At 38.8% G+C, this 27500-nt stretch overlaps 1 protein-coding gene across 9 annotated transcripts in view; it reads right to left on the bottom strand.

Annotated features, from left to right (window-relative positions):
* KIAA1328 (KIAA1328 ortholog) overlaps window positions 1–27500 on the bottom strand; it is a 173119-nt gene that overhangs the window by 16083 nt on the left and 129536 nt on the right. For all 9 annotated transcript variants that reach the window (XM_040540470.1, XM_040540468.1, XM_040540475.1 and 6 more), the window contains 2 exons: window positions 21287–21471; window positions 13952–14060 (listed from right to left, as the gene is read on the bottom strand). In XM_040540470.1, the coding sequence (XP_040396404.1) occupies window positions 13952–14060; window positions 21287–21471 (294 nt within the window). The remainder of the gene's footprint in view (window positions 1–13951; window positions 14061–21286; window positions 21472–27500) is intronic.

The raw sequence follows: 27500 nt of genomic DNA on the forward strand, positions 1-27500 counted from the left end.
GAGATAAAACAGTAGCTGTAAAAAAAAAAATGCAGTGTGCTGGTGGTGCCTGGTTTAGCATGTCAAAGAGGGGTGACTGCTGGTGAGGAGTTGCGCACAGTCGGCACGAGAGCATGCTGTGTGGCAAAGCAGGTAGCATCACTGTGAGCTTCACAGGGACACAGGCACCGAACAAGTTTGACACTGTGCAAGTACAGAGTTAGAAGGCACCCTACAGAAAAAGCCAGCAGTAAAGCATGGAGTACGAGGCACTCGGGCCTGTTGTCCCTTGGCTGTAGTCATCGCACGCTAACAACCTCTTTCAAAAACTTTACACAGGTGGTAGGTGTCCCACTGAGATAAATTACCTACTTTTGGTTGCTGAACAGATGGGCAGGGAAGTGAAATTTTAGTTTGTTCATTCCCAGCAGTAACTAGAAAAGATGATCTCGGGCTCTGCAGGATTACTTTTCGATAACCATACACCTGTGGATAGTCTACGCTTCTGTCAGAAACTACATCACGTCATTGATACACTACAAAATAAGGCCGGGCATTTAACGGCTCAAGAGACTAATGCAATGACTCTCATTCCCATATCCTTCTGAATAAATTCTAGGATGAGAAGGACCAGAAAGTATTCAAAGAGGGACCCCAACAGGCAGGAGAAATGGGCCCACAATAATCTCATAACATTCAGCCATGCGAAATGCAAAGTCCTGCACCTGCGGAAGAATAACCCCAGGCACCAGTACATGCCATGTCTGACTGGCTGGAAGACAGCTTTGCGAAGAAGGAACTGGACACTTGTTGCCCTGGTACACAAAATAAATAAATAAATACATAAATATAAGCCAGCATAGAAAGCAGCATTGCCGACATATTGAGGGAGGTGATCCTCCCAAGTCCTGGTGGGACAACTCATTTGAAGGACCAGACCCAGTGCTGACAGACATGGACACACTGAAGAGAGGCCAGAGAAAGGCAAAGAAGGTGATTAAGGGATTGGAGTATCTGACGTGCAAGGGATGCCTGAGAGAGTTGGGACTCAGCCTGGAGCAAAGGCAGCTCAGGGTGATCTCATCATGTACAAATCTTTGGTTAGTGGAGGAAAGGAGACAGAGCCAGGCTCTTCTCAGTGAAAGGATGAGGTAGTAGGCACAAATTTAAACACAAGAAATTCCACTCAAACGTAGGAAAAGAAAGCTTTCTGACTGTGAGAGTGGTTGAACAGTGCCACAGGTTGCCCAGAAGGTTGCGGAGTGTGCTTCCTTGGAGAAATTCAAAACCTGACTAGACACGTCCTGAATAAATGGCTCTAGTTGACCCTGCCGTGAGTAAGGAGTTGCACTAGATGATCTCCAAAGGTTTGTTCCAACGTCAGCCATTCATTGACTGGCTAGGATATTTTCTCTTCATGAACATATTAAACCTCACTGACAGTATATGGCAAAGTCTCAAGGACTCACCATCAAGGATCGGACTCTGATTTGCCCGTACAGTTCAGGCACGGTGCTTTTAAAGGAAGCTTAAACTGCCAGTGCCTGCAAACTAGAAAGCCCCATAAGCCAATGCAAACTTTAACCAAAGGCTTCTGCACAGAAAGGTCTGCAATTTAGTAAAATCAGACTGGATGCACGGGAAACATGATGACGTATTAAACATATGTCTTCCCTCCCTTCCCCACATACTTTACCGAATTATTTGCATCTATTCACGTACAAATACCTCACAGTGTAGCATACGACCCCATGTATATATATATATGTATAAGATATATATATATACTTTAATAAGAAAGCCATATACACAAGTTAAGAAACTTAATAAAAATATTATTAGTATCTTCACTTTAAGCTTGCAAATATTTTTCTGGCAGAAATCTCCAGCTAACTTTACAGCAAGACCTCTCAAAGAAAACAGAGCTCTTGCTAACAAAAAAAAAGAGGAAAGAAAAAAAAAGCACACTACAAAATGAATGTGACCCAGGGACTTACCCTTCTATGCAACAACACGAGCAGAGTGCACAGAGACAGTGAAGTCCACAGGGCGTGAAATTAAAATTTTCACACAGATACAATGAAGTAATGATACAATGTTACAACCTTGGCACAAAAATCTTCTGGTTTGAGTAAAGTCAATGTCACGTGATGTTACGGTTTGTGCACTGGTAGAAATGGTCTGCTGCTAAAAAGTTCATAACAAAACAGAGGGAGTGAAAGTAAGAAAATTGCATGGATAATTACAATAGGTCTATACATTCTAGTGATCTAGATGTTCCTTAAGATGCTCACCACAGCAGTATCCAGTTGTCACTGCAGGCTGAGTTAAGAAAGCACACTTCTCTTTCACGCCTCAAAATCTAGGAGCTGAGATGCCATTAGGAGATAGGAAAAAGACGACTGAAAGAGATTTGAGCTTGGCAAGGAAGGAGGAGGGAGAGCACATCTCTTATTAGATCAGTTTGCTGCCTGTGAATGAGGTGGTTATGCAGGTTCCAAATTCCAAGCATACGGGTAGGAGTAGGGATGCACAGAGCAATTAACAGAGTCAAGCAGAAGCTGGGATGAGCAGCATCTGGAGCATTGTTAAAGTCCTTCTAGGAATTGTTTCACCTCTGACAGTAAAAAGGGGAAGTGGCACTGGAACAGCATAAGCTCGTTGGAAAGGACAAGGTCATTGCAACAGAAGTGGAGCTAGCAAAATTCCCCAGCAGATCCATGCACGGGGGCATGGGCACAAGTTCAAGAGCTTGCTACATCAGACCTGAGACTTGCAAAGCAATATATAAACTGCACCCCTTATACCACAAATACACCTACACATTTCATCACTGAATTATCAGATAATCTGCATGGAGCAGAAAGCATTTCATTTCTAAGAATATGAAAAAGTCAGCAAACTCATAAATCATGAAGCTGCTTGTCCATTATGATGTTTCACAGATACCTGATAAACTGACAGATGTGCGTGCATTCTACAAAATATATTTATAGGTCTGAACAGTTGGGAAAAAATCTGAATTCAGCACTACTGCTCATCTCAAAGCAGGTTTTCATGATCAGAGCACAGAAGTTATACACACAAGTACTGTTGGCAATGCAAGTGGTGTGTGCCACTCGCCCTTCAGGAAATGTAACAGAAAAAGTCAGTCTAAGAGTGCAAAGGTCGTTCCTTACATGGCATGTTTCTCACCCTACTGATCCAAGACAGTATGCACAGAGAAACATACAGCCAAATGTGACTTAATAAAATCTTCAAGTCTTCAGTTTATTATTATTTTTTTAATTTTTCTCATTTCATTCCAGTGATTTCATTAGGTTAGACTTCTTTATCTTTATTAAAAAATAATCAGAACTGAAATGTTTCAATAAACCCAATTTCTGTTTTAAGTAGTAAAAGATGATTCAATGCAGATGAAGCAAAAATGAAAGTTAAAAGTACAATAGCAATAGAGGCTTTGGGAATCTCCTTTAAAAGATTTTAAATACATAAATTATATATTAGTACTCTAAAATGTCCTTTTTGGTGTTGTTATTATTATTATTACAGAAAAAGAACTTGAAAAAGCAATTTTTTTTCCACTATGTTCTCCAACAGTACATATCAAACCAAATCCCTTAAAACTTATGGTTAGGATGAACCACAGGAGAAAAACAACACTTAAGGCACCTCTACTAAAACAGATAACTTTGTACAGGACAGAAAACAAAGAGAATATTATGTTCAGTAAAAGGCTTAATTTTCCATTATGTTTTCAAATTATTTCTCCTGAACACATTCAGACTATAAGAAATAATTCAGCTTTTTTTCTTGCAGAGGGTCATAAATAAAGTACAATCTCATAAAAAACACAAAACAAATATATGACCCCACATTACTTTGGAGTTAGAAACAGGTCGTACCAGGAAATTTGTATGCTAAACATAATTGGTATCTATAAAGAAATGGTGTGTCATGTGAAATGAAAAACAAACAAACAAAGCAAACCCCAAATGCTTTAAGATTATCTAAAAGTTGAGGAGATAACTTCATTGTTCCAGTGACAGCCTGCCACAAAGCAAAAATTACCAATATCTAATAGCATGAATTTTTGAAAAGGAAATCTGTAATGGGACGAGAATGAAAGTCACACCTTACAGTAGAAATTGGTGCATTCAGCTTGAACAAAGATCTGTAGATTGACATTAACAGTCTCCTTGCTACAGCAAGGGACTAGGAATTTGACGTGATGATTCTTGTGGGTCCCTTCCAAGTCAGGATATTCTACAATTCTATACCCCATCAACTCTAAGTTGATTCTACCCCATCAAATCTCCATCAGAAAGTGGAAGGTATGCTACACGATTCAAGGTTCCCAATAGTAATGATGGAAAGCCTACAAAACCAAAAAGTATTAAACAGTTCAGTATTATATTACACTGAATCACTGCCATGACTTTCCCTACCTAAAATATGGAAAGATACCATAGTTATTTCATTATTCTACCCCTGAAACATCAGGGCCTGAGTCTTTTGTTATTATGTCCTACTGCAATTCCACTTAAACCCCTTGTCTAATTCCAGATACATAACATTATGAGCTTGTGACTTAAGCCCAAATATTGGGATTTTCTACATTTTTTAACAAGGACATTAAAGAGATGAACATAGAGGGATGGTTGGACAAGATGATCTTGGAGGTCTTTTCCAACCTTGATGATTCTATAGTTACTTAAATATCATTAGTAATATTATGGATGACTTTAGCTAAAAAGCTGTAGAAGCTAGACAAAACCCCAATGACACAGTCTTGGAGTAGGTAAAGACCACAGTAACAACAAGATGTCAGGATATGGGCTAGCTAGGCCTCAGGCCTCTATCCAAATGTTGTACACTCTGAATGTGCCATTTTCACAATTCTATTTGATACCTGCTGGTTTATCCGGTAGACAAGATAACAAAGAATTATTCCTTACTCATTTTCTCCATTTGACTTTTGATTTTATAAACTTCTAAGGTATCTCCAACATAGTCCAACTTTTCCAAGCTGAAGAGTCCTAGTTGGTTGGGTTCCACACTTGAGTCGTGCAATGGACAGTTCAGATGTTATCAACAAAGAGCAACAACAAACATTATAAACTTGATGCAGCATCTCTGCGGAGCAAAAATCCACTATGGCAGTCTTTCACTTCAGAAGTGGACATAACATAAAAATGAGGGACTTTGTTAAAGAGAATGTAAAAGGGCAGTCCAAAGGGTAAAAACATTTGTAAATGGCACACATTTGTTTAATAGTCATGCTGGGTCTTCATAAAAGGACACACAGCCTATGAAGGCAGACTTCAGAAAGATGAAACAGAGTCATACTACTTAAGCAGAACAGCAAACTATACAGTTACATCCAGTCAAGTCCAAATAAGGAAAATACCAAAGAACAAATTCTGAGAAATTAAGTCGAGGAAAAAAAATAAAAAGCACAATAAAGCCCAGCCAAATATTAAGGGTTACCTTGAGAAAAACATAGGGTCTAATAACAAATCCTACTTCAAATACATCAAAAATAGGAAGTTTGAGTATCAGTCAAAGCCAAGAAGGAGCATCTAAGGATGATAAGACCATAGCAGAAAAGGTCAATGAGTTGACACACATTCACCATGAAGTTTCTGATGCCAAAGAGGACAAGGTGGAAGACTTATCTCAAGTTGAAGTGTCATATAACTACATCACAGAACAAATCAACAGAATGAACAATAATAAGCTGCTGGAATCAGCTGGTACTCACTCAAACTTCTGAAGGAGCTCTGAAGGTATGAAATTGCTGAACTATTAACTGTAACACATAACTAATTGCCTAAAACTGCCTCAGTTCTGAGGCAGTGAAAATTGGCAAATGTAGTTTCTTTTTAAAAGGATCTGGAGCGACACACCAATCTACAGATGAACTCTGATGTTTAAAACAAGCAGACTGATAGTAAATATAATAAAGAAACAAATTCATAATGCAAACTTGACACATTGGTGAAAAGTATTTCTATTAAGTCATAATCCACTGGAAACCTCTACTGGATTTGTAAAACTGTTATGCATCTGGAAAAGAAAAATACAGTTTACATAGTTTATCTGGAGTTCCAAAAGCTTTTCAACAAATCTGTCACCAAAGATTCAAAAGTTTCCATAAACTAAGAGGAAAATCCATTAATGGATAGATAACTGGTTAAAAGACAGGAAATAAAGAGAGGACATTAAAATTGGCCTGCTGTAAAGTGGCCTGGGAGGTCACCAATGGAGCCTCACGGAAATCTGCTAGGGCCTGAACTCTTTAACGCATTCATAAGTGGTCTAGAGAAAGGACAAATAATGAGATGACATTCGCTGCTGATACTATGCTATTCATAGTAGTGAAAACAAGAGCTGGAGGTCTTCACTGAGGCAGAGAATTAGAATATCATGAAGGGAAAAAAAGGTACATTAAAAACTAGTCCTAGAAATGGGGCAAATCTAATGGTATAAAGTGCTGGCTAACGTCCTTAAGTGACGGTGACAAGACCTTCTTTTGTAAGTAGGCAACTCATCAGCTGGAAATAATTGAGAAGACAGAGCTGTGTTTGTCTGCTGAGACCATCTCCCAGAGCACACAACATTTAACTAGTAGAGATGGGAGATGACTGGTGCAAAGCCTTGCTCAGACCTCATTGCAGTATCCTGATTGCCTATGTTCAACTTACAGGGTGTCTCTTTAAAAAAATAAATAAATCAGAGAGAATTCTTCAAAGCAGTGACAACTCTGATTCTTTCCAGATTTCCCTCACCACAGTTTTTACTGAACACATTATCACAAGCTTGTGTTCCACTGAGGAAGATGCTGTGTGCTTGTAATCACACGTGCACTTCCTCTCCCAGAGTTCTCAGTAGCTAAGCCCTTTGATTTATACCACAAGTATTAAAATTGTATTAATAATCAAGGCACTGACCATGCAGCACACAGGTTAACCCTGCATTTGCCTCCAATCCATAATCAACACATGAATGACAAACAACTTATTTTTAGTTCCACATATTCAGCTACAAGAGGAATAAGATGTCAGTGTGTGTTACTCCAGGCTTATTTTACAGTCCACAGGAAGACAGGCATCACCAAAAGGTGATTTAGCTGATCCTAAAATAAGTCATCGACCATAAAAGGACCTGAGGGTAACTAGCTCAGTTGTCTCAAGATAAGCAAGATGAATTCCACCCTAACTACACTAGCATCACAGTTAATCATCGTTATTACATGGACTAACCAAGCACGGAGATTCACTATGCCAGGATCCTGCCCTGAAGAGTTTACAGCCTGAAATACCAGGCAGGCAAAGGAGAGAGAGAAAGGGGAATACATTAACGCATAAGCAATGTGGTGGAAGTATGACAGAGCCATATTTTGGGAGAATGGCTTCTTAAAGTAAGATGCAATGATTCTGTATATATTATTACTCGATTCCTCCCAAGGAGAAGGAACACAGAAGTGACTACAGTGCTAGGAAGAGAACCATGCAGAACGGTTCATCACAGAATCATGAAGAGAGGAACCAAGACTGGTCTCAATTTGTCAAGCTCTGTAGAAACTGCCGTGACAGCAATTCCAGGAAAATGTTTAAAAGCTACAATGCAGTGCTCAGGCTACCAGCGGAGGGGGGGAAAAAAAAAAGTCAAAAGTTTTTTTTTTTTTTTGACAAAGAGGCAAAGCAAAGCACAGCAGGAACCTGAAAACAGTGTGTATTCTGAGACTAAGTCTTCAATGCTGTGACTACAAGTACAAATGAGAATCACATCCAATGAAGATTTAACAAGGTATTTGAGAACCTGCAAAAGCAGTGGGAAAAAAAAATGCAAAAACTAATTGAGATAACAATGAAAATGATGGTAAGAAACAGACTTAAGGAGTTAAGTCAGCTTCATAATATGATTTGTAGTCTATTTTCCTTTGCTTATTATTACTTTCAAACTACAATCAACTTATTGTCATACCACTGAATGATGTAAACCTTGCCAACTACTTCAAAACTGACACGTTTTCTGTTGCACTGAACATTCCCAGAAGACATTTCCCTTCATTTTAATACAAAATCCTGTCAGATCCACATAGCTGAATAAAAAAAATGTGTAAAGAATATGTAGCTGTAATAGACCTCCTCCAACTAGTCAACTTTGGAATAAAAGACGATCAAAAAAACCTCAAAGATCCAGTGCTAGATTAATGCAAATATCTGCCTGTTTGCAAGTGTACTTTTTGATTAAACTGGCATACATCAAGTACAATTAGAAAGGTTATTTATAACTAAGAAATACATAATTCTGCATTTTAATGAGGGTGACAATTACAGCCAACAGTTGCTAATTAACATTAATCCTTTTGCACTGCAAGTCAGAATTTCCCAATATGATTTTCATTGTCAGAAATGGACACACCAAAACTGTTATCGCAAAGCAGCTATTAGGCAGGCTGCTTTGACACAAATAGGTGTTCCCGTTACACACAGTAAAGAGAAAGAATCTGATGATGTCTTAAATTTGATAACCTCAGATGTAAATACAGAATGTCATTTCAAAATTTACTTGATGTCTACCATGTGAAATATAATCAAGGCTTATCACTTTCATGGCTGAACCCAATTCCAAGTTTCCCAAGAGTCAAGCTTCACAGGTGAAATCTGATTTCAGCACAAGCTTGAAATCTCCCATTGTTAAATTTGGTTTTGATCCCCGTCCTGGGTTCACATCTGCATTTTGCATTTGAGACTTCATAGCTTTTAGTAGTCATAACAGAACAACATAGATAAGGACCAATGTTTGTCCTGTTTGCTCAGCTTCTGACGCCAAATTCTGGAGCAAGGGCTGAAGATATGAATGACTACTACAAATTGATTTGCTACTGTAGCATATCCTTATTGCATTTTTTTCTTATATAGAGTATCAAGAAAAAAATATACTTTAAAAATAAAACCTGAATTTTAAGTCCCAATTTTCCAAAATTGCTCTAATGTATTTCTATTCTTTGATTAAACATTTCTCTGTAAATACATGCCATGTCTATAACGACAACTGTTGACCTTCTTGAATGCTCCTTTTATTGATAGTCATGATCTTCTAAAAGAGATGGTTTAGATATTATATGTATGTATTTTGAGAGGAGAAATTACCTCTGTTTTAGCCTCTCAGCCATGGTCTTTTCAGAAAGAAGCACCAGAAAACTATCTATCAGTCTCTTCATACTGATCTTTAGCAGGAAAAGAGACATGGTCCAAACACCATCAAATGCACAATATCATAATACAGCCAGTAAATAAAGCCTCTAGAAGACTGCTGAGGTGCTCACCAGCTGGGTCAGGCAATTGGAGTGGGATCAATGTTAGATATAAGTAAATGAGAAGGCAGAAAAGGAGAATTGTGAGCAGTAAGCAAAGAAACCTATAATGCACTTCTTACAAAGTGCTGTAAATTTCACATTTATTTTGTAAGTATGAGATAGATGGGTTATTTCTACATACAGAGGTGCCCAACTAAAATCAAGATAAGTGATATTAATGTCCTATGGTCAGTATTATTGAACCTCGAAAGCAATAAACTATGAGTCGATAAATATTACATTTGCAACATAGTTAACATTCTTCTACTGTCTCTGGCACTTATTACACATTGTAACCGCAAGTCTACAATACATTATTCATATTTGGGGTGTCACTGAGTGATGGATTGCTGTAAGAGAGGCTGTCCTTTAAATAAATCAACAAATAAAAATGCAAATGTTAACATTTTCAGCCACAACTTTTTCCATCTTGAATAGGGAATGAAAATTTCACATTATATCGACAGCCAGCAGAGAGAACAATTAACAACCTACACTGTGAATAAGAGAGATTAATTTGCCAACGTCTGGTTTTATCACTTGCATATGGAACTATATTGGACTTTTTGTGCTGCTGGCTCTCTCAGGGAGTAGACAAAACTTGTGTCTCCTATCATGTTCATCACCTAACTCACCACCTCCCTCCAAACACACTCTTCATTCCTTTAAATGCTCAAAAGTTAGATCTGGAATAGAAGTTTTGTCCTCCCTGTCCTTTTGAATCTCAAATCATGTCTGATTCTAAGGGGAAAAATAATCTATTTCTTTGGCTGTGCTTGCTTAGACGATACACGAGAAGAAACTTCATGGTATTGTCTTAAGAGCTGAACAACATTTAAGCACCCCAACACGTGCAGAGCTGAGAAGCGTAAGTAAAGCAAAAGATTAAACCTCATCACTGTTGTATTTCCTAATATTCAGCATAACAGATCTGCTCTATACTATTCCAGTGTGCATTATTAAGTATACAATTCTGCACGTTGTATTTTACTTCAGATATTAATTTGCTTAAAAGTCCCTGAATACACATTCACCTGAGATGTGCTGGGCAATTGGGTAAATAGTTTTGTTTTTAAAATGTCCCTAAACACAAATTTACACAATACAATCTGTTTATAAGAACTCCAACAGGCCACTGTAGCCTAACAGATAATAATATAGCTCAAATATAGTATTCATATTGCAGGTACTTCTAAATCACTTATTTTAATGGCTAAAAGAAACTTCATTCCAAGACAATGCATTCAGCTAGCATTAAAGCTCTGATTTAAAACTGCAACAAGAAAACATAGGCTTAATGCTGAAGTCCCAGACTATCACTCAATCCCTTAATTTACCTAACTGTTCTTAAATTCACTTCGTAGATGCCCAAAGTGAAGAATGTTACAGGAGAATTATCTGTTTCCATGGTGAGCAAAACAACCTTTGCCTGTGTCTTTTTAAGTGCTTGATTATCCGCAGTGTTATAGGATATACTGTGCCAAACTCGACGGTACAACTGTTTCTACGTGGGGAGAGCCTGACAATTGTACCAGGGCTATAATCAAATTAAATGGTCTTTCACAATGCACAATTTACAACACTTTTTTATTTTAAAGCATAACTTAATATTTTGATTTAGAACAGCTTCATTTTTGTTGTGCAACATAATCCCTGTTTTGCTGAAATCATTACCTTATGATACCTAAGGTAAAATCCAGTTTATACAAAAACTTTTCATTACTAAATGAAAGCATATAAATGCTGCTACTTCCCTGTTCCATCTCCCTTCCAGCTTACAGAAAAAAAAAGCAGAGCCTTGCTTCTAGGGAAACAACAGTTATGAAGAAGATGTCCCTGGTCACCAAAAAGGCAATGTTTTAGGCAGTCAGAGGGCCAACGCTTTAGGAGTAAGGAACAGAACTTACTCTTCCGAGTCCGAATGTTGCCTGTGATTGTTTTCCAAATATATCAGCTTTGATCTAGATAAACAAGCACATGGAATAAAAAAGCTTTCCAGACCTGCTGTGAACATAATTTCAAGGGGCTCATGCAGGTATAGACACTTGGCTTAACAACACTGGATAACCAAACATGTAATGCTTGGCTGCATTATGAAAAACAGCCATAGGCAAGCATGAAAGCATGATGGGCAAACAAATTCACTATTAGACTAACTCGGGATGCCAGAAAAAGAAGTATTTTTCTTTCGGAGAGAGCACTGAGATGACCTCGTACACATTCAGGAAGTCTGGTCCTTCTATGGGTGTAGCCCTAAGAATCTTGAAGCACACACCTTTACCTTCTCAGGACACACTTCTTGTCCCAGAGGTGATTCACAGAGAGAGAAGAAAGTAGCACTGCAGAGATTCTTCCTGACGCAGGAGGTAGCTGTAACACATGCTGAAGCCTCCACTGAGCCCTGCCAAGAAAGGCTATCAAGCCAACACATCTTCTACCTGCCATGCCTGCTTATCCAGCCAGCCCTCCCAGAAGCTGAGTGAGCACCCTAAAGCCTCGTGCTGGCAGGGAGCTTCTGTCACTTTCCAACACCTTCTCCCTGGCAGGCTTTCCATTGCTGCTACTGCCGGGTGCCAGGGTTTGTGCTAGTTAAAGCTGGCACAAACATGAGTTGAATCTAGTCCTATAAATTTAAATAGTCAAAAGTAATTAGATTTACATGTACTGCCGAATAAATAAATTTGCTCTTAGGCTTGGGCTTTGTGCTGCAAGTTTGTGTCCCATGCCAACTGTTGTGGTTAAGCTGTTAACCCCCCCAAATCGCAGATTATAACGAACATGCTGACAAACCCTAACTTTAGTGGCACAAAAGCAGCAATAATTCTCCATATTGATTAATTTAGTTAGTTAAACCTGCAGTCTAAGCTTATAACCATTCAGTGATAAATTGAGACTGACCTGCTGCTCAAGCAGGTTTTTTGATGAAGGATAGGATCAGCTTTAGGTCTCCACAGAAATACTTGTCCATTTACCATTTTCAATTAGAGAAGGCCATGAGTAAGGGAAAGCACAACATGGCTGCTTAAGCTGGTCAATTATACTTACAGCACCAACAGAGAGAAAGCAAGCCAGTGAGAGCGGGAGAGAACACCCCAGAAATACGGGATTTTTCAGAATTTGCCATCAACTAGTAAAATAAAACTTTAAAGATGACAGCTAATCAGACTTGTTACTGATCACTTTATCTGATATGATTTCTAACAGCATATTTCAACAATTATTTTACTCCCCTCTGTGGAAAAGAATGAACCATCAATCCTCTTGAATAAAATTCCTTTTTCTGAGCAGTTGTTGTATGATGTGAATAATTATATCTACTCCTCAGTGCTTGAATAGAATCTTAACTTACTGCTATTAGGTGGGATCAAGCAGTATCTTTACACACTCCTTATCTGATATTACTGTTTTGCAAAGGTAACCCTTGCTTCTAAGAGAAATGCTAAGGCTGTCTTGTAGTTTCTGTTTGCTTAAACATACGGTTACTTGTGGGAAACAGAGCCCAATCTCTCTCAGTTATTAAATCCCCACAGAATTATCATCTTTTCCTTCAGAACAACAAAAAAAAGTGTTTCCATAGCAAGTAAGTACAAATTTGTCAATATTGATAGTGATTTTTCACCTATTATATATCGCAAGTTCTCTCAGAAGATAGAAATAAACTGCCAGCTGCTGCCAAGAATACAGGGATGATATCAAGCATACATTTTCCTAGTCCACTGGGCCAAGAAAAGATTAAATCTGACTCAAGTCCTCTCATTCTCCAAGAAACATTTAACTCTTCTTATGAACGGTTGTACAGTCTTGTCATTCCACTGCACAAAGTCATCTAACTAATGGTGTAAAATATAGCAAATTCATACTTTAATCTGCATTTACTCAGTTGCTTAACTGAAGGTTTTATTACAATAAAATATGGGATATGATAAAGAAAAGCAAGAATTGTATGCTGTTTTTCTAGGCACTTACCACTAGAATTGTAATCCTGCCCAAAAAAGGCAAGTTGTTTTTAGACTCTTAAGTGTAACAACAATGCTGCTTTCTGTTTCTTCATTGGAGCAGAAGTGATAATGCTGCTTTTCCAGAGCGTTTAGTGCAGATATATAGCATAATCAGGAATTGCTGACTTAATGTGATTTTGTTGCTTGTCATTAAACATAAAATAACTCTGGTACAAAACATTTTAAACCAAATGCCATTTGATAAAATATGGGGGGGGGGGGGGGGGGGGGGGGGTGAATGGGGGGGAATGGAGTACAGGGGGATTAAAATCTTCAAGTGGATTTAAAGCCTAACATGGGTTAACACCATCCATTCAAATTATTTATAAATGTATTTAATGTGTCAGGACTTGGAACATAAAATAATTTCTATTCAAAATCTAAGTAAAATTTAAATGTTAGAACTTGGCATATTCCTGCTTTTCTTATTCTAACAAGCAATTTAAGGCTTACTATAAATGTCAAAAGGATATGGCAGTTTTTAGCTTATATTATCCATCTTGTGTTAACATGAAATATCATAGAAATTCAGCCACTTCCCTGCATCTAGGAGAATTTGATAGTTGCATTTGCAGAATCTTAAACCAGAGATTACCCAGAAACTTACCGTGAAGTGTTATGCTCGATTGGTGATGGGGCTGTGGTTACAAGCTCTTTGCCTCTGCCTATCAGGCCAGGAGACGTGGCTGCATCCCTCCTGGGTCCTGAAGTTGTCCCTGTGAAACAAAGTGAAGACAAGTCAGATACCAGATGCTAGTAAATTTGAGGCAGCTATTTTGTGATTCTCCATTATTACAGAACACCAAGGCTAAAAGTAGCAATGTTTTTGGAGTGTTTTACATACAGTTAAATGGCAATCAAAGAATTCATTATCAGTTGACAGTACTGTGTATAGCATGCATTTCAGGATCATGTATAATCAGATCTATGTAATAAGACATACAGCCTTCATCTTACTGTCCAAATCTTGACAGACTTACACTGTAGACCATTTTCTTAGTGGTGAGGCAAAATTAGGATCCAAAGGATGCAGCTTGTTTCACAGACACAGCTCTTGTGACCTTTTATAATGTTTTGGTTTTTTGTTTTTTTTTTTTTCCATGTGTAACTGTCACTATCTTGCTTTCAGTAAAATAGGACTGCTAGTCCATTCTTTCCTTTCACCCCCCAAATCCTCAAATTATAAAATACCTCATGAAGTTCAACAAGACCAAGTGCAAGGCCCTACACCTGAGTTGGGGCGATCCCAAGCACAAATAGAGGCTGCATGGAGATGGATTGAGAGGAGCCCTGAGGAGGACTTGGAGGTGTTGGTTGATTAGAAGCTCAACATGAGCCAGCAATGTGCACCTACAGCCAAGAAAGCTAGCCGTGTCCTGGCTGCAGCAACACAGCGTGGGCAGCAGGGGAGGGAAGGGATTGCCCCCCTCTGCTCTGATCTCGTCAGACCCCACCTGGAGCCCTGCACCCAGCTCTGGGGCCCCAGCACAAGAAGGACACAGAGCTGTTGGAGCGGATCCAGAGGCCACGAGGATGCTCAGAGGGCTGGAGCACCTCTCCAATGAAGCAAGGCTGTGAGAGTTACGGTTGTTCAGCCTGGAGAGGAGAAGGCTCTGGGGAGACCTTACAGTACCTAAAGGGGCCTACGAGAAAGCTGGAGGGGGACTTTTTACGAAGGTGTGTAGTGATAGGACAAGGGGTAATTGCTTTAAACTAAAAGAGGGTATATTTAGATTAGATATTAAGAAGAAATTAATTACCATGAAGGTGGTGAGGCCCTGGCACAGGCTGCCCAGAAAAGCTGTGGCTGCCCCATCCCTGGCAGTGCCCAAGGCCAGGCTGGATGGGGCTTTGGGCAGCCTGGGCTGGTGGGAGGGGTCCCTGCCCATGGCAGGGGGGTGGGACTGGAGGGGCTTTAAGGTTCCTTCCAACCCAACCCATCCTGTGATTCTATTAACTATTGACTTCATCAATATGTTGACTGCATTTTTGCTGTTATAGCCCAGTATGAGTTTTGATTGCTCCATCACACAAGTACACTGCTGACTTGTTTTTAACTTGCTGTTCACCAAGAGCCTCAGCTCTCTTCTGTCAAAACTGCTTTCTAGACTGTTAGCACCCACTTGGTCCTGTTGCATGGGGTTGGTCCAAACCAGTTGCAGGAACTGGCATTTCCCTTTGTTGAACCTCAACAGACTTCTGTCATACCAATTCTCCAGCCTGTTAAGGTCCATTGAATACTGGGCCCAACCTCCAGCATATTGATTGCTTCCCCAGTTGGTGTTGTGCGCAAATTTGCGGAAGGTGCCTCCTGTCCCACTGTTGTGACTGTTAATGTTAAACAGCATCAGCCCTGATATAAGACCCTGAAGGACTTCACGAGCAACTGTCTGCCAGATGGACTAAATACAACCCTTTGAGGTTGGAGATCCAGATGATTTTTTACCCACTTCCACCTTGCACCCATCCACCTGAGAACTAGGTTTTATAGGTATGATTTAGTTAGACACCTTGCCTCCAAGTAGTCAGTGCTAAGTGGAATATGCAAGTTATGGGTAACATAAAAGACTGTGGTTTTTTTTTGTATTTATTTTTTTTAATCTATCCTAACTAGCACTGTCCAACCAACATCACTTAACTAAACAGTAAATATGGGGAAAACTACAAGTCTCAGCAAAAATTAAAGTCAAAACAGTATTTAGCTCTTTAAGTAATTCTATCATGCGTAAATATTTCTCAGCTCTGTGAACAGCAACTTTATCTACCATTCATGCTGAAATATGAAGCAATACATCAAGGTTGGAACTCCAGCTCCAGTGCAAATTTACAGACATCCAAGAGATTAAGATTATTTAAAATACTGCATTGATTTAAGATGTATACAAATATATGCATACGATCTAGTAAAACCACATGCTTTAATGTATATTCTAGGGAGGCTAACAAAGACATGGGTTTTTACTGCCCTGCTACAATGCACTGTGCTTCGGTACTATGTAGTGAAAAAAACTTGCCTAATAAATAGTTAATTATCAGTGAAGGAACTCTTAGAAATATCATGGGGATGTATGTTGATTGTGTGTCCCTGGTAACTTGATAGAGTGCCAATCCACAATGAGAAGAGTGGGTATGCATATAAAGACTGGAAGCCTCTTGCTTAGAGTTTTGGCTTCATGACTAAAAAAGAGATATTTAGAAATCATTTCATGTGACAGTGGAATGAGGCAGCTGGATCTTAAGAAACTAATACTGAAGTAATAAAAACCTGGCAAGCATGGGAGAATATATTCAATTCCTAGTATGAGAAAAGGCTGGCACGTTGTCAACATGCTACGTCCAAAGCAAAGTAGATGTATTTCTCCGAAAAAGAAAATATATGGACTCGGAAGTGGCCAATACAGCCTCGAGGGGACTATTCAAAGACCCACATTTGAAAATATTACCAGGGCCAGAAATGGAAAACAAAAAAAGGAACTAAGAAAGAATATATTGAGGCTGTTAGGCTGCACAGAGCTAAACAGAGGTAGCAAGAAATCCTGAATAAGTGCATATAGAAACAAAAAATGTTTTAAAAACATCTTGAAAAAGGCATAGAAGTCTACAGAGGGAAAAGAAACACCAAAGAGAAAGCAGGTCTATTAATACACAAAGAAGATTAAATCAGTAACGATCCTAAAATGGTCAAGCTACTAATAATTGTAAAATATAGTGCAAGAAAAAAAATATAAAGAAAAGAAATATTGGCAAATACTGCCTATACAAAGCTGATGAAAAGGAATTATCAGGGGGGATAAAGTTACAAAATCCTTAGTCTGAAGGATATATATTTCATGGCTAAAGGGAATTAGTTAATGAATTTATGAAGCGACTGGTAATTATTTATGAAAAGTCATAGAGAACTGGGGTGATGCAAATGACAGCAAATTAATTAGATTTCCAGATGCTGGAAGACAGTATGAGGCTGGAGAAGTTGCAGATGACCTAGAGAAGCAAGGAACATGGAAAAAGAATAGACACATTCACCCTGAAAAAAGAAAGCTCATATATGGTGTGAATAATCTAAATCCTGATACCAAAGAAAAGAGAGAACCTGGAGTAGCAGAGCATAACAAAATATAAACTAGACATAAGCTTGAAAGGCAAGCTACCCCCAAAGCAATTATAGATGTCTTCTAAATGGTCAAGTTAAGAATACTGTTTTCAATTTTCTTAACTTGGTATATGAATGATTTGAAGACGCTTTTGAAAAAAATTAAATAGCTGTATATTTCTGCTTGAGAAGCAGACAACTAAAACATGAAGAAAATAGGGAAATACAGCAGTCAACTTTTTTGAAAGTGTGAGTACTAAGAACGAAGAAAAACTGTTGAGTCTAGTTCAAGCAGTAATGGAATGAAAGCAAGCAAGGGGAAATCTAGGTTGATAAACTTGAAAGAAATGTTTATGAATTGAATAATAGTAATATTCATAACACTTAACATTCATATAGTACTTCACAGCTTCAAAGCGCTTCACTAATATTAACTAATTGCTCTATTCAATTGTAGGGAAGAGTCTTCCCTCAAGGGAAGAAGTTCCAGATCTTGAATCCCTAAGAAGCTACATTAGAAAACCTACCAAAAACAAACACTATAGAGAAAAATCAGCCCCTGGAAAAGTACAGATTCTATGAGCTAAAATATTATTTCTTTCTCTGCCTTTTTCTTTTACATATAGAAAGGAAAGCTATGCATGCTATACAGTATCACACAGATGCTACATCCCCTAAAGAGATACAAATGGAAAAAAGAGTTTGTTTCACTGCAAAGAGATTTTAGGAAGGGGGTGAAGAGGAAGAGTTTAAAAAAAATGTACGGAGGTGAACTGCCCTATTGCAGAATATAATGAATACAATCTGGTTTAGTTTCCCAACCCAAAAGCAAAATTTTCCAGGGCAGAAAGAGAAACACACATTTCTGTACTCCAGTGCTTTTTAACTAGACAAGTTGTTAGATTTTAGTACAAATTGACATAGCTGCTGGTGACACCAATAAAAACAATTTACTGCTGAAAAGATCTAAGACTTGAGGATTGCTTCGTCTGCTTAAAGTTTTGCTGGTAAAACTAAAAAAGTTTGGATACAAGACACAAACACTTGCTAAAGAAGAATAAAAATGAAGGAGCAAACAGAAAAAGGAGACAAAAAGCAACAGTGAAAGAATAAATACTGATTGCCTAAGCAGGGCTGGTTCAGTAAGCTTATACCTTGAAAAGAGTGCATAAATGCTCCTTTCCCTCCACCAGGTGATGGGACCAGGTTAACAATGCTGTTCTCTGCATTACTAAACATTTGTAGTGAGAAAGGAAAACTGGGTTAAGAAACTACTCCTTCCAAACTCACTGCACTCACAGTAAGCGAGCAGTGCTGTGGGCTGTAAAGCCTTTCTCCATGCCATGAGAATTGTTTACTGACTAGTCGATTTATCTCCTCAAAACAAAACTGAAGATGACAAAAGTAGTGAAAAAGGACAACATCAAAATCCAATACAAATGTGTATGCTGCTGTGGAGGGACCCTATCATGAGTTGCATGGTGCCCCGAGACACCCACTGTTCCCAGAGGTATGGGGAAATTATATTATATTGCAACAGAGCCCAAAGACCCACATCAGACCTGGCACTGCACTAAGACACGCTTGGAGATAGTCCCTATCCTCAAGCATTTACAATTTAAATAATCGAGACAGATCAAGGCATGAAAAAATATCTCTAGCAAAAAATATCTCTGTAGTAGAACATCTGTCTGTTAGGAAGTTCTCAGCAGACACGCTTCTGTGTATAGGATCCAGCACTGCTGTTTTCTGACCAAATCGCTGCGTGAAAGTAGCCGGCTAACTACCATCAAGTTTCATGGATGTCATCTGGTTGACTTTGTTCCCCCTTCTGCATAAAATGGCTTAGCTAGAGCTCTGTAACTGGTTTCTGTCGACGCAGTAGGTACTGACCACTGTCTCAGATAGACTTCCAAGCTTGCTGGCTCCATACTCTGAAGCAGTTAGGAAAATGCCACATTTTTTAAGAATTCACTGTAAAAACACTGTTGATATCTCTCATTTTATTTTTGCTAGATGCTACGTAATTACTTCGTAATAAAAGAATAAACTCTGAAGCTGAAATCCCAGTTCAGCAGCAGATGGTAAGATCTAGCAGAAGTAAGGACAGTGACACCTAAGTCCAGAGCTAACTAGAAATAAGAAACTTGACATTGTACCCTGGTGATCCCCAGAGGTGAAAAAACACTGTACAAGTGTGTGTGTATGCTTGTTAAAGGAGTCCAAACATATAACAGAGGGAAGCCAATTAAAAAGGTACTAAATACAGAAGACTTCAACTTCAGTGATTAGTGCTAGGTAATTTGCCGTGTGATAAACAAGCCATTCAAATCAGTAATAGACCTGAGGTTGTTCCACAGCTTGAAAGCATTTCTCTGAACTTTATCTGGTATCACAGCAAGTGCCAATGTTTATAAGCTAAATATTGCCATGCAGCTCTGTATCTTCAAAGCTAGCAATCCCAAAAAGTGTTTGCAAAAGACACTCGCCATCTTTGGACATTATGCTGACCACTGCACTCACTAAATCAGCATAGGTGCAGTTCAGTTGAACGTGCAATAGCCAGGTGCAGCTCGTCACTTCTAAGTGATAAAAATGAAATGAGTGAATGAAGGAGAGGCCAGGTTGGATTTTTTTCCCCAAAATCTATGGAAAACAAATTACTTTTTTGGGACTACCCCTATCCAAGGAACAAAACCCATCATCCAACTGTGAAAAATCTCAATTTCATCACTACAGTATTGAGAAGGAGGGGGGAGAAGGAAGAGGAAAAGAGAAGAAAAAAAATAATGATAGCTGAAAAAAACATAAAAGAAAACCATCAGTGAAAATTGCCCCTGAAACTTTGCAGAATTGTAACGGCTTTCTCTTGCTTAAATTGATTGGTGTAGCAATGTTATAAAATGACTATTAGGATTCATTGTGCACAACAGAAAGTGTGAAATGTCAGCAGACTATACAGCAAAAGTAATGGGTCCTGAACCCCTGTTAGTCAAAAATGATTTTCTTTCAAATTAGAAATTGATTTTTTTGGACACAAGCCCTTTACAGGCTTCCAACTTTTGTAGCTGTGCCTTGGAAGAGATTAACCTCAGCCACTGTTTGGGTCCAGGCTGATGATACCCTTTTGAAAGTTTCTTCACAGGGACTGCTTTTTAATGTTGGTACGGTCTTAACCAATAACACAAGTTATTTGTTCCTTTGAGAACTGCACCACATTTCTTCTCATTTTGCCATTTTCTTTATTTTTATGCTGACATATACAGCAAACTAGCTGACAAGTTAAAAAAAAAAAACACAACCAGCTCATAATTGAACCAAGGATTATGTTCAAGGCTCGGCAGTGAAACATCCAAACTGCTTTTGTTCCCAGCCCTTTCTCTTCCTAAGAAAATATACTTTCTCTGCTCCTTAAGTGGAGGTACTAAGCTAAGAGCAGGATAGATTCTAGCAGTACAGACAACCCTGTGTGGCAAAATACCAGGTTGTAATGGTGGAGCCATTACTTGGGGAGGAAAAGAATGTGAAGAAGATTACATTTCAAGAACAAGTCCCACTGTACTTATTCTCTGCTTGCTGGGAAACGAAGAAGAATTGTTGAAACAGCTTTTTGAGATTAAAGGGCTATTTTTTCCTCTTTTATCAGGAACACCAACCAAGAAGATCACTTGTTATTTACAAGGTTTTCTATGTTTTTACTTTAAACGTAGGTAGCTTCTCTTAGGTTGTTTTAAGCAACTTGCAATCCTCTCTCTTTAATTGCATATTTTGCTGATCCACTCTTGAACACATATAATTTCTAAACAACATCAACACACTCGTAGACCTGCAATACAGTATGCTTCCCCTTACCTTTCCTTGACTTGCTGCCTTCCCTCTTGGTTTTCATCAGAAGGGCTCGCCCATCTTCCACATGTGCACCAAAACCAGCCATTTTCTTCCCTGAACTGCTCCCACCACTGCTCCGTGATGTTCTGGAGGCTTTGCTCACCGGTGGTATCCTGGGATAATAATCTTCACGTTTCGATACTGGCACACTAGGAAGAAAGAAAGGTGACACTGTTACATATCAACCTCTTTAACATTGCACCCAGCCCTCTGCCTCCCCAGAAGCATAACCACCATAGTGCTAGTTGAGCTCCTGCTGAATCCATTTACAATGTCTGAAAGCAGAGCGCCTAAGGGTTGAAGGGTCACCAACCTACTTCAACTTCCACAGGAGTCTTTGGTTATCAGCAGCTGGCCACACTCTGACAATTATATTTGGAGTTTTGCAGTATTTGGCACATTCCCTAATGCAATAGGTCCTGGATTTCCTGAGTGGTTAGAACAGGACAAGTGGGATGAAGGTTCAGAAAGAACTTTACCCAGCATGGCTGAGCAAGGTTGGAAGAAAACAAGTAATGGAAAAATGCTCACTTTGCTAGAAAAAAAGGGAAACACAGAAGAATCTGAGAGGAGAGAAACAGTCATGGTTTTCAAAAGGGAAGCAGATGGTACATTGGTTCAAGAAAAAAAGAAAAAAAAATAAGAGTAAGAAATGAGAAAGCTAACCAGAAAAGCGATGAGCAGTATGGTCCAGGAAGGACGCCTGCACAAGATCCTAAACACTCCACAGATAGAGCCAGGATGCACATTTGGTGACATGGAGCAAGCATGATTTCAGTTTCTGCAGACACATGCAAAAAAAACCTTCTGGGAAGACAGGAGGTTATTGAGACCATCCTTCTCTCGGTAAAGACAAAAGACTGCTTTCAAATTCTGCTCTCAGGAAGACAACTACTGCTTTAAATAAGGATTCCCGAAATCTATACGTCATTAACCCTGTGACTATTACACAGTTAAAAAAAGTAATTAAAATATTAAAAAAAAATTGGATTATCCACATGAAGGAATACAGTTCATCCCAAGATTATACTGCTCTGTTTGCAAGTATGGGAGTGAAACACAGCTTTCCTAAATCAACAGAAGATTATACAAATCTTTTTCCCATTTAAGTACCAATTTTGAAAGGATAACTCTAAGACTGCTACTAAGTTTGTATCATTTGGGTTACAGTTTTATTGGTGGATGATTCACAAAAATATTTTACATAAAAGTTTACGTTACTGAAGTTACTGTATATCTGAGGCAAAAAAGCAGGTATCTTTCTTCCCATCAGAAAATGATAGCTAAATTAAAAGTTTCAAATCCATGTGCTGTAAAAGTCATTGTTTAATAAGGCCCACTGCGCCGGTTTGACAATTAGTATTACTCCCGTATTATTAATGCAGAACATTATATAATGGCTCATGACCCATAACAACTGACTGAAGTGTAGGATAAAATTTCTCCGAATAACCTCCGTTTACTTTAGGGTTTCAAACCGCATGATGACTTAGTAATATTGCAAAATGTTTTTAAAATTTATGGTGACTCTAAATTAGTTATCTTATTTGAATTCTGTGATATCATTAACCTACTAACTCCTGCAACCCAGGGTGTAGCCAGAGGTGGGTTTGGACCCTAATAAATGTTTAAAGAGGCTTAAAGGTGTAATAGTTGACCAGATTTCTCTGATAATACAGTACTTGATTTTTTATTTGTCTGTTCCTGAATGATTAACAGCATTTAAAAACACTAAGGTCATCATTATTTGGATGCTTTCTGAGTTTTTAAAGTACATTTAATTACCACCTACAGATCTTCTGTGAAGACAGTGACCTTAGTCATGTAGATGAGGAAGCGATTACTCTGCTGGTTCACTACCATACCACTTAAATGGTGCGGTCACCTCTAAAATATCAGGTTCTGGTTTAAATAATGCTATGGCAGAGAGAATTCAAACAGAAACAGACACCAAGAGGAAGTTACGGACGCTAATTCATGGGGAAATAACAAAAGCAAGCATATTTGCTTTTACAGCTCACTAAACAATGAATCAGAGCCTCGTTCTTTGGAATTTAATCAGAGAAGGCTTGCTCCAAAGTTCTGTCCCAGTGAGGATGTAGTCAAACTTTAAAATGACAGATACTTAGGCTGAGAGGTGTGCACACCAAGGAGTGAAAGGGATAATGCAGAGAGATACAAAAAAAAAGTCAACAATTAACAACACACTGAAATTAAACAACGAAAATGTAATGAAAAAATCTATTTCAGAAAAAATTTGCTCAATCAGCTACAGAATAATTAATAAACTGAACGATGTGACTACCTGGAAAGTTTAAAACTAACATAAGGTCCAAAGGCATCAGTTATGTACAGACACAAAGATTAAGTGACAGGTCCTTCTCTATCTTCAAATCCAGCAATCCATCATATCATCCAAATGCAGGCTGGCTAGTAGGACTTCCTTAGGGCACCCTGTTATCTGATGAATTTTCATAGCATTCTCTGAAACTACACAACATAGAAGACTGCCTAAATAAAGACCTTACTAACCCACCTAACCTAAGGCAGGAGCTATAAAGTAGCATCACCAGAAAAGACGTGAGCCTCAGCATTACTGCTTCCTTATGAATACTGAAGTACATCAACAAAGGAAAACACACCTTAAACATTTTTTCATTTTGCCAGTGCGTCATATCGCGATATCCCTGCTGAGCGTGAATGGCAAATTTTAAATGTCATTCAGGACCCACTGAATATTGCTAGTATTTGCATTCCTTAAAAAGTAGAAAAACATTAACCTTTTGTTTTATTGAATTAAAATGCCATGGAAATGCTGATGTAGTCTTCAGAGACTGAAATACTTTTACAAAGAAGAATAGCTGTCATTTATTAGACACAAAGAACAATTACTTGATAGGATGCTTTCTGACAAAAAGCAGATTGGTATTCTCATCATAGAAAAGGCATTGTAAAAAAACCCAGCACAGACCTCTGAGACTTGAATAATTTAAAGCTGCATTTGGTGCAATTTGAATTTTTCTTTAGGGAGGCAAAGTTAAATACCTTTAATTTGTTCTAATTATTTCAAATTTGCAAGTTAATTATGGCTGATCATTAAATAACAAAAAGGACTATCGTCTCCATAGAGTTTTACCTCCTACCCTCTGCATTACTTAAGCTAGATTTTAGTATGCATGAATTAACTTTCTAAATAATCACACGGTTTGACTAAATGGCTCAGTAAAATGAGCTCTGATCCTCAGAATAAGCATTAATGGACATTAGAAAGGCTATTGGGACCCATGTTACTTACATTATAAGTATTTTTAATGGGGTCTTATTTACTAATCTTTATGTACTGTTCAAGTTAGGGCACCATATAGATACATTATTCTGCTTTAATAGAGGAAAGTCAGTTCTTCAAGATACTAAAACAAATGTCCATTTAGAGCCAACTAAATTCATTTTTTAAATTAATGCAGGAAAACTCTGATAGAATTTAACTTGTTTTAGCTGCTCATCCTGATGAATCAATCCACCATAATGGTAGCCTTGGTCTGCAAATGGAGTTTTACAGATCTATTGAATTGCTAAGCAACTGAAGCAGCTAAGACTTGCCACAGAGTAGCATTCACTATCAGCACCTGTACACCCAAGAGTTTTAATCTCTTCCCTACTCCATAACTAGTGATCATCTGATGGGTTCCCAGCCATCAAACCCAAATTTGGATTCCCACCTTTCACTGAGTTCTGATCTTTCCATGCATTTTTCAGTGCAGATCAGTGGTATCCAGAGAATACGTCTATGTTATAGCTAGTCAGAAACCCAAAATGCAAGGCAATTCATGCCTCCAGTATGTATGTTCAACAGATGGCTGCCTTAATGGTACCCTACTGCACCCTGTTGAGACAAGGGCTTGTGAGTTTAACCATTATCAAACTAACAGATTGCTGTGGTAGGTTAGCTCCAAAAGCAAACATGTTGGAATGTTATTTTCCTGTTCTGCAATTTATGTTTTAAAAATAAAATAATTAACAGTTCATGTGTGCAATCTGCTGCAATTATATCAGGCCAAGAATGCATAACACTTAATGATGCAAAACTGGTGATAAGTAGGCAACCCAAGCAATACGTTTTTGTAGCTGGAACCTGCATTGCCATTTTGGATGCAGTTTGACAAGCAGGCTGAGTATGATCTTTTCCTCCCAACCCCACCCCTTTGGTTGGGAGAGTTTTCAGTCAGATCAGCTTCCACAGTCAGCTCAGCATAAAGCAGCAATTTCAAAAGTGCTGGGACAAAGGAGGTGTCAATACATGACAGGATCTTCATTTTCAGCAGGGGTCTGAATTTAAACCAGTTTAAATCAAGTAATCAAAACACACTCTGAAAATAGCCAGTTCCAAACTGGAACTTTGGGAAGTTGGTTGTCTTCATGGCAATTAAAAAATATTCACTAGGAGAAAAGGTCTGTAGACTTCGGATGAGTGGCTCTGAGAAGTAACGTCAGCGGTTTCGGCCCAACCACAACTTTCGCAGTCTTCTCAGGTGTACCGTGCAACTCTACTCTATGTAAGCCTCTACTTCCAGAGCATCCAAGTGTCCCGTATTTTTCAAAAGAGGGCCTTTTTGTTGTTTGTTTGTTTAAGAATATGGCAGGCAGGGCTGTGTGATTTCCCTCATCCACAAAGCAAAGGCAAGAAACAAATGTGGTAAGGAAGCTAGGCCCCTGGACAGCAAGCAGGTCTTCAAAGGCAGATAAGAACTGGAGCTGACTTCCAAACACTCGACTCACCAGTTGAGACACCAGAAATTAGTGCGTACCCCATGTGTACCTGCTTAAAGATAATCATGAGGAAAACCCTGACACCAGAGGTAGAGCTTAAGGCCCTCCTTAGCATATCTCCGTCTGCAACACCGAATCCTCTTCTGAGGGTCACTCCTGCCCCTTCTTTAAAGCAGAGCCGGGGAGAAACATGACAAGATGTAAAAGCCAGAGCAGCACATGGGAGAAAGGAGGGAGATTGGTCTCCTCACTCCTGCTTTGTGTGAATAGAGCTGGAAGAAAGGTAAGCATTGCAAGTGAGGAGAAGCACAGCGCAAACTTCAGGGCAATCTCTCATCACTGAACGTCATCACCCTTGCGTTCCTTGTGACAAAGGCAATCTGTTTATGTCAGCAGATCATCAACCTTCAAAACACACTGCTAAAAATCTAAAGCCTATTTCATATTGAAACAGAGTGCGTGAAAAAAAAATAATCTAAGCTTAACATTTTCCCCCTCATTTCCTTTAAAAAATAGGAAAAATGCCCTATTCTAATACAGACTTTGAAGGCCATATTCAAGCCTAGAGTGAGATTTCATGGCCCAATTATGAAACCTGGCATTTTGAGGCTTATGCTAGACGTATCAGCATGTTAATGACACTGCTGGGATCCAGTGCATGTTAATAAGAAACAGCTGCTTTCCTTTCTAGAGAGCATGTTCATTTATACTTTTGAGATCTTCAGGACAGAGTCCATCTCCTTTCTCATGTATTTCTCTAGGTGAAAGGCAGAAGGCAGGGACAGCAGGGGAACACACCTCAGCAGACAAGGGCAAGTCTGTAACTAAAGTATTACCAAACCTGCCTCTAAGTAAAGAAGTTTTCATCACAGAAAACGCACAGTGATTGCCTACATCCCACATGCTATTATGCACACAGTACATTGCTGGGGAGTGATCCCGAGCTTTCGCCCCTTACAGTCCTCTTCAGGTCCAGTGCCCCTGAATTCAGTAAGGTTGGCTCAGTTTTCTGTTATTTCTTTCTGCTGAACAGTCCCTCTTGGACCTACTGCATTTGGTTTACTTTTCTTCTCATCTCAGAAGAGTTATATAGGCAAGTGTGCTAAAAACTTTCTCACATATCAAGCTCTACCAGGGTAACGTAATCCATAGTGCGGCTTTTCCAGACCACTCTTTCAGATACCAGTTCCTTCCCCATTCCTTCTGTGACTGGTGCTCGGATATTTAATTCCAGCAGCGAGAATTGAGGCCGCATATGCTCTTAATTAGCAATGACCTATTAGATCATACTAGCCATAGGTGAAACCCCAGCCTCATTGAATCAATCAGAATACTGCCCTTATCTTCAATGAAGTCAGGATTTCACTTAATATACACAGTTAAAGGTCCGTTTGTAGCAAGTACTAAGCTA

The sequence above is a fragment of the Cygnus olor genome, chromosome Z, assembly GCF_009769625.2.
Source record: "Cygnus olor isolate bCygOlo1 chromosome Z, bCygOlo1.pri.v2, whole genome shotgun sequence".
Classification (NCBI taxonomy): domain Eukaryota; kingdom Metazoa; phylum Chordata; class Aves; order Anseriformes; family Anatidae; genus Cygnus; species Cygnus olor.